Source organism: Stegostoma tigrinum, chromosome 5, assembly GCF_030684315.1.
Source record: "Stegostoma tigrinum isolate sSteTig4 chromosome 5, sSteTig4.hap1, whole genome shotgun sequence".
Classification (NCBI taxonomy): Eukaryota; Metazoa; Chordata; class Chondrichthyes; order Orectolobiformes; family Stegostomatidae; genus Stegostoma; species Stegostoma tigrinum.
This window is the reverse complement of record NC_081358.1, coordinates 47,449,205-47,465,195: the sequence shown is the minus strand read 5'-3', so window position 1 is coordinate 47,465,195 and position 15,991 is coordinate 47,449,205. Positions and strand designations below refer to the sequence as shown.

General features: G+C 42.8%; 1 protein-coding gene across 1 annotated transcript in view; it reads left to right on the top strand.

Moving 5' to 3' along the window:
• LOC125451479 (transient receptor potential channel pyrexia-like) overlaps positions 1 to 15,991 on the top strand; it is a 95,924-nt gene that overhangs the window by 20,424 nt on the left and 59,509 nt on the right. Inside the window, exon 4 of the mRNA XM_048528586.2 lies at positions 15,338 to 15,516. Coding sequence (XP_048384543.1) covers positions 15,338 to 15,516 — 179 coding nt within the window. The remainder of the gene's footprint in view (positions 1 to 15,337; positions 15,517 to 15,991) is intronic.

The following is a 15,991-nucleotide window of genomic DNA, read 5'->3' as shown; positions in this document are numbered from 1 at the left end:
TTCCTTTTCGTATACCCATCCAGATTTCTATAAAATGTTATGATACCAGCCTCCACCACTTCTTCTGGCAGCTTATTCCATACATGCACCACTCTCTATGTGGAAAAGTTGCCCCTTAGGCTCCCTTTAAGTCTTTGCCCTGTCACCTTAAACCTATGCCCTCTAGTTTTGGACTCTGCTACCCTGGGGAAATGACCTTGGCTATTCACCCTATCCAGGCCCCTCATGATTTTAGGAATTTTAATAAGGTTGCCACTCAGCCTCTGACACTCCAGGGAAAAGAAGCCCCAGCCCATTCAGCCCCTCCCTGCAATCCTCAACAAATCCTTGCAAATCTTCTCTGAATGTTTTCACGCTTAGCAACATCTTGCTGATAGCAGCGAGACCAGAACTGAATACAATATTTCTACAGTGGCCCTACCAGTGTCCCGTACAGTCGCAATATGACCTCCAACTCCTGTACTCAATGCACTGACCAGTAAAGGCAAGCATACCAAATTCTGCCCTCACTATCCTGTCTACCTGGGACTCCACTTTCAAGAAACTATGAACCAGCACTCCATGGTCTCTTTCTTCAGTAACACTCTCCAGGACTTTACCATTAAGTATATAAGGCCTGCCTGGATTTGCCTTTCCAAAACGCAGCACCTCACATTAGAACATAGAACATAGAACATAGAACATAGAACAGTACAGCACAGAACAGGCCCTTCAGCCCACAATGTTGTGCCGACCATTGATCCTCATGTATGCACCCTCAAATTTCTGTGACCATATACATGTCCAGCAGTCTCTTAAATGACCCCAATGACCTTGCTTCCACAACTGCTGCTGGCAACGCATTCCATGCTCTCACAACTCTCTGCGTAAAGAACCTGCCTCTGACATCCCCTCTATACTTTCCACCAACCAGCTTAAAACTATGACCCCTCGTGCTAGCCATTTCTGCCCTGGGAAATAGTCTCTGGCTATCAACTCTATCTATGCCTCTCATTATCTTGTATACCTCAATTAGGTCCCCTCTCCTCCTCCTTTTCTCCAATGAAAAGAGACCGAGCTCAGTCAACCTCTCTTCATAAGATAAGCCCTCCAGTCCAGGCAGCATCCTGGTAAACCTCCTCTGAACCCTCTCCAAAGCATCCACATCTTTCCTATAATAGGGCGAAACAGAACTGGACGCAGTATTCCAAGTGCGGTCTAACCAAAGTTTTATAGAGCTGCAACAAGATCTCACGACTCTTAAACTCAATCCCCCTGTTAATGAAAGCCAAAACACCATATGCTTTCTTAACAACCCTGTCCACTTGGGTGGCCATTTTAAGGGATCTATGTATCTGCACACCAAGATCCCTCTGTTCCTCCACGCTGCCAAGAATCCTATCCTTAATCCTGTACTCAGCTTTCAAATTCGACCTTCCAAAATGCATCACCTCGCATTTATCCAGGTTGAACTCCATCTGCCACCTCTCAGCCCATCTCTGCATCCTGTCAATGTCCCGCTGCAGCCTACAACAGCCCTCTACACTGTCAACGACACCTCCGACCTTTGTGTCGTCTGCAAACTTGCTGACCCATCCTTCAATTCCCTCGTCCAAGTCATTAATAAAAATTACAAACAGTAGAGGCCCAAGGACAGAGCCCTGTGGAACTCCACTCACCACTGACTTCCAGGCAGAATATTTTCCTTCTACTACCACTCGCTGTCTTCTGTTGGCCAGCCAATTCTGTACCCAAGCAGCTAAGTTCCCCTGTATCCCATTCCTCCTGACCTTCTGAATGAGCCTACCATGTGGAACCTTATCAAATGCCTTACTGAAGTCCATATACACCACATCCACAGCTCGACCCTCATCAACTTTTCTAGTCACATCCTCAAAAAACTCGATAAGGTTTGTAAGGCATGACCTACCCCTCACAAAGCCGTGTTGACTGTATTTGATCAAGCTATGCTCTTCCAGATGGTCATAAATCTTATCCCTCAGAATCCTTTCTAACACCTTGCAGACGACAGACGTGAGACTTACCGGTCTATAATTGCCGGGGATTTCCCTATTTCCTTTCTTGAAGAGAGGAATTACATTTGCCTCTCTCCAGTCCTCAGGTACGACTCCATCTGCCACTGCTCAGCCCACCGGCCCATCTGATCAAGGTCCCATTGTGGTCAGAAATAATCTTCTTCGCTGTCCACCACACCACCAGGTTTGGTGTCATCTGCAAACTTACAAACTGTACCACCTACGTTCACATCCAAGTCGTTTATACAAATGATAAAAAGCAGCAGACCCAGCACTGATTCTTGAGGTACTCCTCTGGTCACCGGCCTCCTCCAGTCTGAAAAGCAATGGTCTAGGCCTGAAACATCAGCTTTCCTGCTCCTCTGAAGCTACTTGGCCTGCTGTGTTCATCTAGCTTTACAACTTGTTGTCTCAAATTTTCCAGCATTTGCAGTTCCTACTATCTCTAAAACAATCTTAACCCCACTGTGAAGCCTCTTCCAAGGATGCCTACCTTGAAGAAGTTACCCTCCTCCCTCTGGAAAAAACCTCAGTGGGTCTTCTCTCCCACTGCAACTCTCTCATCTTTGACCTGTCTGTCTCCTCTCCACCTATCTTCTCTATGCATCTTCTATCTGCTTCCCCCTCTCTCCCTATTTATTTCAGAACCGCCTTCCCCTCCCCCATTTCTGAAGAAGGGTCCAGGCCCAAAATGTCAGCTTTCATGCTCTTCTGATTATGCTTGGCTTGCTGCGTTCATCCAGGTCTACACTATGTTGTCTCAACCATCACAGTCTGCCACCTACCTTTGAAGCAGATCTGTATCCAAATGGCTAGTTCTCCCCGTATTCCATGTTACCTAACCTTGCTGACCAGTCTACCATGCAGAACCTTGTCAAATACCTTACTGAAATCCATACAGATCATGTCCACTGCTCTAACTTCATCAATCCTCTTTGTTATTTCTTCAAAAAACTCCACAACTCCACCAATTTTGATGTCATCTGCAAACTTACTAATCAGACCACCTACATTTTCAGCCAAATCATTCATAGATATCACAAGCAACAGAGGTCTCAGCACTGATCCTTGTGGAAATCACTGGTCACAGACTTCCAGTCAGAAAAGCGCCCCTCCACAATGATCCTCTGTCTTCTACAACAAAGCCAAATGTGATTCTAACATGGAGATCCAGTTGAGTTGAGCAATGGGCAACATCGCATTCAAGGACTTTGCAAAGAAAAGTGAGTTTGGAGCTGGGCCACTAAGTCTGGGGACTGTAGAGTTATTCATTTTATTTCAGGAGAGAGCCATTGATAGCACAGCTAAAGGTGAGCCAGACGTATGAGAACAGAGAGAATTGTGAACATTATTAGAAAATATGCTGACCTTGAGAAGAAATTGTGTGATCAGCAGATGAGTGGGACGAAGAACAAGAGAACAGGAAGCAAGTCTAAGGACAAAATGAGCTCAGAATGGCGATGCGAGGAGATAATAGGGAAACTAAAGAAAGATCCATATTCAGGGGTAGGTTAGGGCAAGAGGACACTTCAAAAGAAGAGGATTAGCCTGGCAGGCTAGTGTCTGGGGGGAAGTGACTGAGCCAACTAATTGATTGATCTCAATCTCAGACACAAAGACGTCGATGCAATTTCTGCGCTTCTTTGCCCCTTGGTTTCCCACACACCCCGCCCACCCAGAACTCATCTCCTTGTGGCACCAGCCACAGAGATGACCTGAGGCCCACAAACCTTTTACCCCGTGAGCATGAGACTGTGTAAATGAATGACGAGGAGATGGGATGGCTTATTATAAATCTTTCTCTCTCTCTCTTTGTCTCTCGCTCTCTCTCTCTTTGTCTCTCTCTCTCTATTTCTGTCTCTCTCTCTCTCTCGCTATGGTCCCAGCTACTGTCTGAGGATTCCGCATGGCAGAATGATTTGATTCTCTCTGTCTCTACATTGCCCTGAGTTTCAGCTCCCAGATCAAATGTCCTCAGGGACGGGAGTGAGGAGTGAGGTTGGTGGGGAGTAAACACTGAGAAAGAAATGAAAATTGAGTGAAATTTAAAAACACAGCAAGATCCCACCACTTGCTGCCTTTCACAATTTGACACTCCACCCAGCAGCACAGCAGGATCCCATTGCTGGCTGAATTTTCCACAATCTGACACTTTATCCCACAGTACAGCAAGATCCCACCACTCTCCAGATCGAATGTAACATCTCAAAGTTTGAGATGATACTAAGTTGGGTGGGAGGGAGAACTGCGATGAGAATGCAGAGATCCTTCAGCATGATCTGCACAGTTTGGGTGAGTGGGCAAAGAATCAGTTGCAGATGCAGTGTAATTTTGATCAACGTGAGGTTATTCTCTTTGGAAGCTAAAACATGAAAACAAATTACGACCCCAAATAGCTGTAAATTGGGAGAGGGGGGTTTGCAGCAGGACCCGAGTGTCCTTGTGCACCAGTCGCTGAAGGTAAGCATGCAGGTGCAGCAAATGGTAAAGAAGGAAAATGGTATGGGCCTTCATTGCGAGAGGCTTCGAGTGCAGGAGCAGTGATGTGTTGTTGCAGTTACACAGGGCCTTGGTGAGACCATGCTTGGAATATTGTGTGCAGTTTTGGCCTCCTTTTCTGAGGAAGGATGCTCTTGCTCTTGAGGGAGTGCAGCAAACGTTTACCAGGCTGATTTTGGGGATAGCAGCTCTGATGTATGAGGAAAGATTGCTTAGGTTTGGATTGTTTTTGCCAGAGTTCGGACTAATGAGGGGGATTTTCATAGAGAGTTATGAAATTCTAACAGGACGAGACAGCATACATGCAGGGAGGATTTGGGTGTGTTCAGAACCAGGGGTCACAGTCTGAGGAGTCAGAGTAGAACATTTAGGATGGAAATGAGGATACATTACTTCACCCAAAGAGTGGTGACTACCACAGGAAGTAGTTGGTGCAAAAACATTCAGTGATTTGTAGAAGCAAATAGATATAGCACTCAGGGCGAACGAGATCAAAGTTTATGGGAAGAAAGCAGGATTAGGCCATTGAGTTGGATGATCAGCCATGATTGTGTTGAATGGAGGAGCAGGCTCGAAGGGCTGAATGGCATCCTCTTACTCCTATTTTTCTATTATTATTATTGTAGTTGAAGGCAGAGGTAATAGGTTTAAGAAGGTGGCACACAATATAAAAGAACAGGGCTTATCTTCTAATTCCAGGATGATCCTGGAATAGTGACCAGATTTAACAGATAAGAGCAGAACCAATAATGCTTTACATGGTCCGAACAGATCTGGCAGCATGTACCTAAATAAATCATCCACTATATTGTTTAAAGATTGATTCACTCGGTTGACTACGGCGGGATCGTAGTACAGTATTAACGTCACTGGGCTATTAGCTCAAAGGCTAAAGCCTTATATAGGGCACAAATCCAACAGGAGTAGCTAGTGGAATTTAAATTTGGTTAATTAATAAATATTTGGAATTGAATGCTAGCCTCAGTAATAGTGACCATGAAACTACTATCAATTAGACCGTAAGATATAGGAACAGAATAAGACCATTTACCCATCAAGCCTGCTCTACCATTCGATCATTGCTGATAAACTTCTCAACTCCATTCTCCTGGTTTCTCCCCAAAATTTTTGATCCCCTTACTAATCAAGAAACTTTCTATCTCTGTTGTAAAGATACTCAATGACTTGGCCTCCATAGCCCTCTGCGGCAATGAGTTCCACAGAGTCACCATCTTCCAGCTGAAAAAATTCCTCCTCATCACATTAGTAAAGGGTCACTCTGAACCTGTGCCCTCAGGTCTATCTTACTCAAGGAAATATCTTCTCCATGTTCCCTCTATCCAGGCCTCTCGGTAACTCAAATGAGATTCCCCTCTCATCCCTCTGAACCCCATTGAATACAGAGACAGAGTACGCAATAGGTCTTCGTATGACAAGCCCTTTATCCCAGGATCGTTCTTGTAAGCCTTGTTTGGACCGCCTCCATAGCCAACATGTCCTTCTTTAGACAACAAGGTGTAGAGCTCAATGAACACAGCAGGCCAAGCAGCAACAGAGGAGCAGGAAAGCTCATGTTTCAGGTCTGCACCCTTCTTCAGAAAGGAGGAGGCCCAGGATGGACATGTCATCCCCTCATGGGCAGGGGAGTTGAAATGGTTCATGACTGGAAGGTGCAGTTGTTTGTCGCGAACTGAGCGTAGGTGTTCCACAGAGCCGTCGCGACTGCACATCCCCGTCGTGAACAATTTCAATTACCCCTCCGACTCCTTGGATGACATGTCCATCCTGAGCCGTCTCCAGTGACACAGCGATGCCACCCAGCGGTTGCAGGAACATCACCTCATATTTCTCTTGGGACCCCTGCAGCCCAGTGTAATCAATGCAGACTTCACAAACTTCAAAATCTCCCCTCCCCTCGACGGCATCCCAAAACCAACCCAGCTTGTCCCCACCTCCCTAACCTGTCTGTCCTTTCTCCCACCTATCCAGTCCTCCTACATCAGGCCCCACCCACACCTCCTACATACCAGCCTCATCCCGCCTCTTTGACCTGTCCATCCTCCCTGGACTGACCTATCCCCACCCTAACTCCCCACCTACACTCACCTTTACTGGCTCTATCCCACCTCGTTGTCCTGTCTGTCTCGTCTCCACCTATCTGCTCCTTTATTCATTTCCATCCACCTCCCACCCCCCACCCCCGCCATTTATTTCAGAATCCCCTTCCATTCCCCCATTTCTGCTGCGTTCATCCAGCTCTACACCTTGGTATCTCAGATTCTCCAGCATCAGCAGTTCCCACTATCTCTCAATATCCTTCCTTAGATTCAGGGCCCAAAACTGTTCACAATCTTCCAAGTGTGGTTTGACTAGAGCTTTATAAAGCCTCAGCAGTATATCCCTGCTCTTGTATTCTTGATTTCTTGAAATTTTTCACCTGAAGTGTATCCTGAACTAGGACTCCTAAGTCCCTTTCTGTTTCAGATTTCTGAAGCTTTTCCCTGTTTAGAAAGTAGTGTGTGTCTCCATTCTTCCTGCCAAAGTGCATGACTTCATACTTTCCCACACTGTATTCCGCCTACCACTTCTTCTTCCGCTCTCCTAGTCTGTCCAAGTCCTTCTTCAGCAGCCCCGCTTCCTCAACATGACCTGTCCCTCCACCTAAATTTGCAGCATCTGCAGATTAGCAACAATTCCCTCAGTTATTTCAACCAGGCCATGAATAGTTGTGGTCCCAACCCTGAGCAACACAGACTACCATCGTAAACAAATCTCTGTATCCCCATTCTCTACCTTCTATCAGTTAGCCAACTCTCTATTCATGCCAGTACTATGCCACTAACACTATGGGCTCTTATCTTATTTAACAGCCTCCTGTCCAGCACCTTGTCATAGGCCTTCTGGGAATCCAAATAGATCATGTCCACTGGCTCTCCTTTCTCTAATTTGCTCATTACCTCCTCAAAGAATTTCAACAGGTTTGTCAGGTATGACCTTCCCTTGCCAAAACTATGCTGACACTGCCTTATTTTACCAAGTCCTTCCAAGTATTTCACAATCTCATCTTTAATAATGGACTCTAAAATCTTACCAACAACTGAGGCCTAACTGGAATATAGTTTCCTGTCCTCTGCTATAAACATTGTGAACATTCATCTGCTTTCCTTGAGGGAAGAAAATTTGTTGTCCTTCTCTGGTCTCCATGTGACCATGGATCCAAACAATGAGGTAACTCTTGCCAGCCTCTGAAATTGCTGAAAAGTTCAGATCATGGCAATTCAAGGGATGGCCAACAAATGCTGGTTTTTGTAGTGATGCTGATACTGCTTGAAGAGATTTTTTAATATTCTGTGATGAAGAGAGAATGAATTAAATCTACCTGTATCCTCATGTGTATGCACAATGCAGTCAAACAAGTTGAGGACTGAACTCTTCAAAGACCAGTGGCAAGTGGTTACAGCTGCAGAGACTCCTAAACAGCCATGCGATGGAAAGAATATTGGAATCTCTACCATCACTGCCAGAGCCCTAAACTACTACATGCATTTGCATGTTGCCATAGCAACACAGTCATCTCAAGTGAACAATAACACACAATTACTACATCCTCCAGAGTTTAGATGAAAGAGAAAAGTGGATTAATTGAAATGTATTCAATTCTTTCAGTGCTTGACAGGCTAGATTCCAAGCTAATGTTTCCCTTGGCTGGAGAATGTAGGACCTGGGGCCATAACCTTAAGTGAAGAACTTTTTCACTCAGAATTTTGTATTGTAGGAATTTTCCATCCCTGAGGGCTGAAGATGCTAAATTATTCGGTGCATTCCGATACTAAAATTGCTGGTTTTTTGGCACTCAGGGAATCAAGAGATATAGGGTTAAGGCAAGAAAGTAAAGTTCAGCCATCATCTTAACTGAAAACAAAAAGTGCTAGGGATCTAAGCAGTTCAGGCAGCATCCATGGAGTGAAAGCAAGTTAATGTTTCAAGTGCTTTAGTGAACAGCAGAACAGGGTCAAGATATTGCATTACCTGCTCCTGCTCCTTTATTATTTTCTTACTGCAGGGTGCCAGATAAAGGATGTTGGACACGATTAAAGTGTATGAAATGAGCAGGTTGGGCTCGCATACAGTTAGAATAGAGGAATTCGAGATTGATCATTTAAAACGGTTTCACAGAGTGGTTGGAAGTGGGTAGCAGTGTCCCACAAGGTGATGCTCTTGGCTGTTTTTTAGTTCATTGTTTAGATCAATGATTGGCAAGATTGTAAGAGGAAGTGATGTCCAAATTTACACTCAATTCAATAACAAGTTTTGAGATTTGATATTTCAATATTTGAGGTACAGTAAATAATTCCAGGAACCAAAGGAAGCTGTTAACAGAAGATGATAAGAATAAACAAAGAATGCATAGGGGAAATTTAATGTGAACAAATTTGAGGTAGTATTGTTCAGTTTTTAAAACAATGTGAATTTTGAATGGCAGAAGGCTATGTAATTAGCAAACGTAGAGATAAGAGATATCATTGTATGCTGACAAAAACCGGAAAAATATCGCCTTGAGTCAGTATGAATTTTGAATGGTCAATGGAATATTAAATTGTACGGTAAGTGATACAGTATGTAAAGATTGAGGTCTGATGGCAAGTCTATATTCAATATTAGGACTGGACTGCAATTAGCGTACAATTTGTAATGTTGCACACTGCACAATAGGAAAGAAGCTGTGGGAACAGAGATGCAAAAATGTCTATTCATTAAGAGATGGAAGGAACTGCCGATGCTGGAGAATCTGAGATAAGACAGTGTGAAGCTGGATGAACACAGCAGAAGAAGGGTCTCAACCCGAAACGTCAACTTTCCTGCTCCTCTGATGCTGCTTGGCCTGCTGTGTTAATCCAGCTTCACATCATGTTAACTCTATTCATTAAGATGCTGCTTCATATCAAAAATGGAAATGAGAAACAATTATTTGAAACATTGAGCTTGTCTCTCAAACTCTCCATATCTCCTTCTCCTCACTTGCCTCTGGACAAAATTTTAGTCATAGTATCGTACAGCACAGGCACTGACCCTTTGGCCAACTTTTTTACGCCAACCAGGTTTCCTAAATAGAACTAGTCCCATTTGCCTCCCTTTGGCCCATATCTTTCTAAACATTTCCTATTCACATACCTTCCAAATGTTGTACTCGCTTCTACCACCTCCTCTGGCAGCTTGTTCCATATATGCACCGCCCTCTGTGTGAAACAGTTGCTCCTCAAGTTCCAGTTAAATCTAAGCCCTCAAGTTTTGGACTCCACTACCCTGGAGAAAAGACTATGGTCATTCACCTTATCTATGCCCCTCATAATTTAATAAGCATCTATACCATCACCCCTTAGACTACAATACTCCAGAGAGAAAGGTCCCAGATTCCCCAGCTTCTTCTTATAACTCAAAACTTCCAGTCTCAGTAGCATCCTCATAAATCTTTTCTGCAGTTTAATCTTTTCCAGTTTAATAACATCCTTCCTGTAACAGGACAATCAGAATTGTATGCTGTTTTCCATAAGCGGCCTTACCAATGTCTTGTACAGCAGTAACATAATGTCCCAACTCCTATACTCACTGATCTAACCGACGGAGGCAAGTATGCCAGACACCTTCTTCACCATCCTATCTATCTGTGACACCATTTTCAAGGAACTATGCACCTGCACCCCTAGGTCTCTCTATTTGAAAACTCTCCCTAGGGCCCTACCGTTAACTGTGAAAGTCCTGCTGTGGTTTGTCTGACCAAAATGTAACACCTTGCATTTATCTAAATTAAACTCCATTTGCCATTCCTTGGCCGATGGGCCCAGTTGATGAAGTTCTTCTTATACTCTTAGATAAACTTCTTGCCTGTCCACTATACCACCAATTTTGGTGTCATCTACAAACTTATTAACCATGCCTCCGATATTATCATTCAAATAGTTTAAATAAATGACAAACAACAGTGGACCCAACACCAGTCCTCGTGGTATACTGCTGGTCACAGGCCTCCAGTCTGAACAACAATCTCCTTCCACCACCCTCAGTTTCCTACCGTCCAGCCAATTTTTTATCCAGCTGGCTAACTCACCCTGGATACTATGTGATATAACCTTATTAGCCAGTCTATTATGCAGAACCTTGTCAAAGGCCTTGCTAAAACCCATGTGGACAATGTCTGTTATTCTGTCTTTTTTTGTTTTTGAGAATTGAACTAGTAGGTTAAGGTAATAGGAGTAAAATAGCTAACAGATATAGAACATAGAACATAAAACAGTACAGCACAGTAAAGGCCCTTTGGCCCACGATGTTGTGCGGACTTGTTATCCTAATAGGATCACACTACCCTGTATAATCTACATTATACCATCATATAATGCACCGAAATTTCCAAAAAGTAATTGATAAGGTATCATACGAAAGGCTTATGTGCAAGGCAAAAAGCTCTTGGTGTTGGGGTGTTGTATTAGCATGAATGGAGAAGTGGTTTGCAAATGGGAACAGAAAGTAGGGGAGTATGGAAATTTTCAAATTGGCAGGTTGCAACCAGAACTGTAAATACTGGAGCCTCAGCTGTTTACAATTTATATTAATGATTTGGTTAAAAATGTTCAGAGTAATGTATCCAAATTTGTTGATGATATAAAACTAGGTGGGAATGTAAACTGTGAGAAAGACAAAAGACAGGTTACAAAAGTTAGCAAATTAAATACAATATAGGAAGTTAAAATTGAATCAGAGATAATAGGAACTGCAGATGCAGGAGAATCCAAGATAACAAAATGTAGAGCTGGATGGACACAGCAGGCCAAGCAGCATCTTAGGAGCAGGAAGGTTTATGTTTCAGGCCTAGACCCATTTTTGATGAAGGGTCTAGGCCCGAAACGTAAGTTTTCCTGCTCTTAAGGTGCTGCTTGGCCTGCTGTATTCATCCAGCTCTACACCTTGTTATCTAACAATTTCGGAAGTGTGAGGTTACTCACTTTGGTACTAAGAGTTTAAAATTCTTTAATTTTCTTTAATTTTAATTTTAATATTCTTTAAAGGGCATGACACTTCTAAATGTTGATGTTTATAGAGTGTACATGGCGCATACTTGTACATGGAGCACCAGAGGTTAGTGTGAGGGTATAAGCATGAGGAAGGCAAATACCATGTTGGGCTTTATTTGCAAGGGAAATACGAGTACAATAATAAAAGTCTTTGTAACCATTGTGTGGGACTTTAGTGAATCCACACGTGGAATACTACATGTAATTTCAGTCTTCATGTCTCATGAAGAATACACTTGTCTTAGAACCTGTACAATAGGCAGTCACTAGAATGGCTCCAGAATGAAAAAAACAAGCTACTGAGTAAACTCGAGCTATACAGTCAACACGGCTTTGTGAGGGGTGGGTCATGCCTTACAAAACTTATGGAGTTTTTTGAGGATGTGACTAGAAAGGTTGATGAGGGTCGAGCTGTGGATGTGGTGTATATGGACTTCAGTAAGGCATTTGATAAGGTTCCACATGGTAGGCTCATTCAGAAGGTCAGGAGGAATGGGATACAGGGGAACTTAGCTGCTTGGGTACAGAATTGGCTGGCCAACAGAAGACAGCGAGTGGTAGTAGAAGGAAAATATTCTGCCTGGAAGTCAGTGGTGAGTGGAGTTCCACAGGGCTCTGTCCTTGGGCCTCTACTGTTTGTAATTTTTATTAATGACTTGGACGAGGGAATTGAAGGATGGGTCAGCAAGTTTGCAGACGACACAAAGGTCGGAGGTGTCGTTGACAGTGTAGAGGGCTGTTGTAGGCTGCAGCGGGACATTGACAGGATGCAGAGATGGGCTGAGAGGTGGCAGATGGAGTTCAACCTGGATAAATGCGAGGTGATGCATTTTGGAAGGTCGAATTTGAAAGCTGAGTACAGGATTAAGGATAGGATTCTTGGCAGCGTGGAGGAATAGAGGGATCTTGGTGTGCAGATACATAGATCCCTTAAAATGGCCACCCAAGTGGACAGGGTTGTTAAGAAAGCATATGGTGTTTTGGCTTTCATTAACAGGGGGATTGAGTTTAAGAGTCATGAGATCTTGTTGCAGCTCTATAAAACTTTGGTTAGACCGCACTTGGAATACTGCGTCCAGTTCTGGGCGCCCTATTATAGGAAAGATGTGGATGCTTTGGAAAGGGTTCAGAGGAGGTTTACCAGGATGCTGCCTGGACTGGAGGGCTTATCTTATGAAGAGAGGTTGACTGAGCTCGGTCTCTTTTCATTGGAGAAAAGGAGGAGGAGACGGGACCTAACTGAGGTATACAAGATAATGAGAGGCATAGATAGAGTTGATAGCCAGAGACTATTTCCCAGGGCAGAAATGGCTAGCACGAGGGGTCATAGTTTTAAGCTGGTTGGTGGAAAGTATCGAGGGGATGTCAGAGGCAGGTTCTTTACGCAGAGAGTTGTGAGAGCATGGAATGCGTTGCCAGCAGCAGTTGTGGAAGCAAGGTCATTGGGGTCATTTAAGAGACTGCTGGACATGTATATGGTCACAGAAATTTGAGGGTGCATACATGAGGATCAATGGTCGGCACAGCATTGTGGGCTGAAGGGCCTGTTCTGTGCTGTACTGTTCTATGTTCTATGTTGTTCTATATTTTATGGTGTTCAGAAGAATTTGGAGTCATTTTGTTGAAACATAAAGGGCTCTGAAGGGGCATACTATAGTACAGAGGTTGTTTCCCCTGGCTGCGGAACTTAAAACGTGGGGTCTCAGTCTCATGAAGAGGTCTATTGTTTAGACCCAAGATGAAAAGAAATGTCTTCACTCAGAGGGACATGAATCTTTGAAATTCTCCACTCCAGAACATTGTATATGCTGCATTGTTTAAATATATTTAAGGCTGATGTAGGAAATGCCAGGATGTATAATGTAAACAAGAAAGTGAAGTTTCGGCAGACGATCAGCCATGGTCTACTAAGTGGTCGAGCAAACTTGAGGAGCAATATAGTGTATCCCTACTTGTTATTTCCTAATATTCTCACTTAGCCACTTCTTCAATATTCTGCTTTACTCCTCACTTTCCAGAATCACTTCTTTCATTCTTGTTTATTTTAACTTCAATCTTAATTGTAACTGGCTTAGAAGGTCAGGCGATCAAGCTCTCCTGGAAAGCATTCAGGAAGGGATTCAAACATTAAGTGCCTGTGAATTTTAATATAGGGGCTGGTCTTTGCATTTCTGAGCTTTCCATTCGCTTCCCAATTGAAGTGTAGGCTCTCCTCTTTTTCTCAGTTGTATTTTAACAGCTGGGCCTTCTGATCCTCTCCTTAATTGTGATGCTGAATTCAATTTGAGCTTTAAGGAATTCCCAAGCTTAGGAATGGTTTGGTCTGGCTTTTGATTTGTCACCACAACCTCAAAAATAGTAGAGCAAAAAAACAAAATAGGCTTTAAATTAGTATCAGAGATAATGGGAACTGCAGATGCTGGAGATTCCAAGATAATAAAATGAACGCTAAAAAAACATCTGCTTAAAAAATAGCTAGTAGAAAGAGATTAGTAGCAACTCTGGTTTGGTACAGATCTTATTCTCACTGATGCATGATTCTTTCATGTAATATCAGGATAATATTCTCCCTCACTTTGGCATCAGGTACTGTTCCTGCATGTGTAAAATGTTAACCAGGGTCCCTTCTTTTTGCAGACAGGATTCTAAATGTATTTCATGCATGCTGGTTTGGTTGTTTTGAGCTTTTTGTTGTGGCAGAGAGCTTTGTCCATCTGCCTTGCAAATTAAAAATTGAGTCTTTAGTGGACAGGATATCACAAATTGTGCATATGTACAATAACGTAGTGTTAGTGGATATACGATGTGCATGTTAAAATAACTCGACTTATACCTTTGGGCACATTTCCTTCTGACACGTATAAGTAATATTCTTCCCATAGCTTATAGCAGGTATATTCATGTAAATACATTGTCATTATTTGCAATTGCTCAATTGACACCATCACAATTACATTATTACAAGGATGCTCCATCTATGCAAAAAACATTGTGCAGTGGTTTCCATTTGCTGGGTAGTAGAAGCTATAATCTACATCACTTAGAGGGGATTTGGAAGCCTTAAGCACACAAAGGTTAATTGAATATTAACAGGATATTAAAGGCATTTATTAGTTACTCATTTATGTTTGATCTTACATTCAAGAAGGCAGTGATAAGTATTGAGTAAACACAGCTGTTACTGTCTAAACATAAATTATCACAACAGACCACATGAAATGATTAAAATTGACATTATGCTAATAGAGAATAGGAATTGCTTTTCTGGTAGAAAATACCTGTTTTTGTTCTAAGTGGTAGGAACTTCATATTCTTTGCTCACATCTCATTGTAAATGTCTGAATCCAAATGACCTATAGTGAAACTTGATCCCAGTCTTTGTGAAGATTTAATAAACCTGGCATTTTCGGATTTTCTATAATATTCAAACCAATCTTGCCATTTACAAGGCTAATTTTGTTTTTGAAATGGTGCCATCATCCATCTAGCTTAAACATATCTGGTTTTCTATTGCTGCCATCAAAAACCTTCTTGATATTTTTGACTTAACTTCTGCCAGACTTTCTGTTTGCTCTTTCTTTTGTTATGTCTCCGTTTCTTTTCAGATGTTAATTTTCTGCATGTCTCTTAAAGTGTCCTCGAAAGTTCACTTTTTCAAATATTGTTTAGTCGCCAAGCTGCTCTGAAATCAGCTGGATGCAAACTTTACCACTCTACAATGGTATTAAGCTATGAATCTCATCATTCTGTCGACAGAGACCACAGATTCTGCCACATACATTGGCCTGAAAAGGCTGACAGATGCAGGACAACAAATAGTGATACCAAATCCACCTCCAGGGACAAGCAATCAAGACCAAAGCACCGGTGTTTCCCCCACAACAGCTTTCCTTCAGTATTTTATCATAGTATCGAAGCGGGGCAATGAAAGAGAGGTAATTTGTTCCTTTACCCTGACGTGTGAAAATTTATCAGTTGTGTAGGAATCCCTTCCCCGTTCCCGACTCTTTCTTTTCCATGTTGTGTTATGCAATAAAATATTACTGCAACAATGTATGTTTTTAACTGCTGGACTTTTTCCTCCAAGGCTGGCAAAAAAATAACTAAACAGAGCATGTTTAAGTAAAACCAAACCAGAAGTGATGCTCTGCTCATGGATTAGGCAATATGAACACAGGCTCTACCTCCCAAGTGAGTCTGCTGACATCAATGGATTGTGGGCGCTGACCAGAAATCCCATTAGAGCTTCCGGTTGAAAATCCTGACAGACCTTGTATCTGAGGTGATTCTACTTTTAGTCGCATAGTCTGGCTAAGGGGTTTCATACAACCAATGTCAGTACTTCCCGGGTGCTCTGTGCACCCAAAGGTAAATCATATAATGACATTGGATCATTCTCCAGCAGCAGTT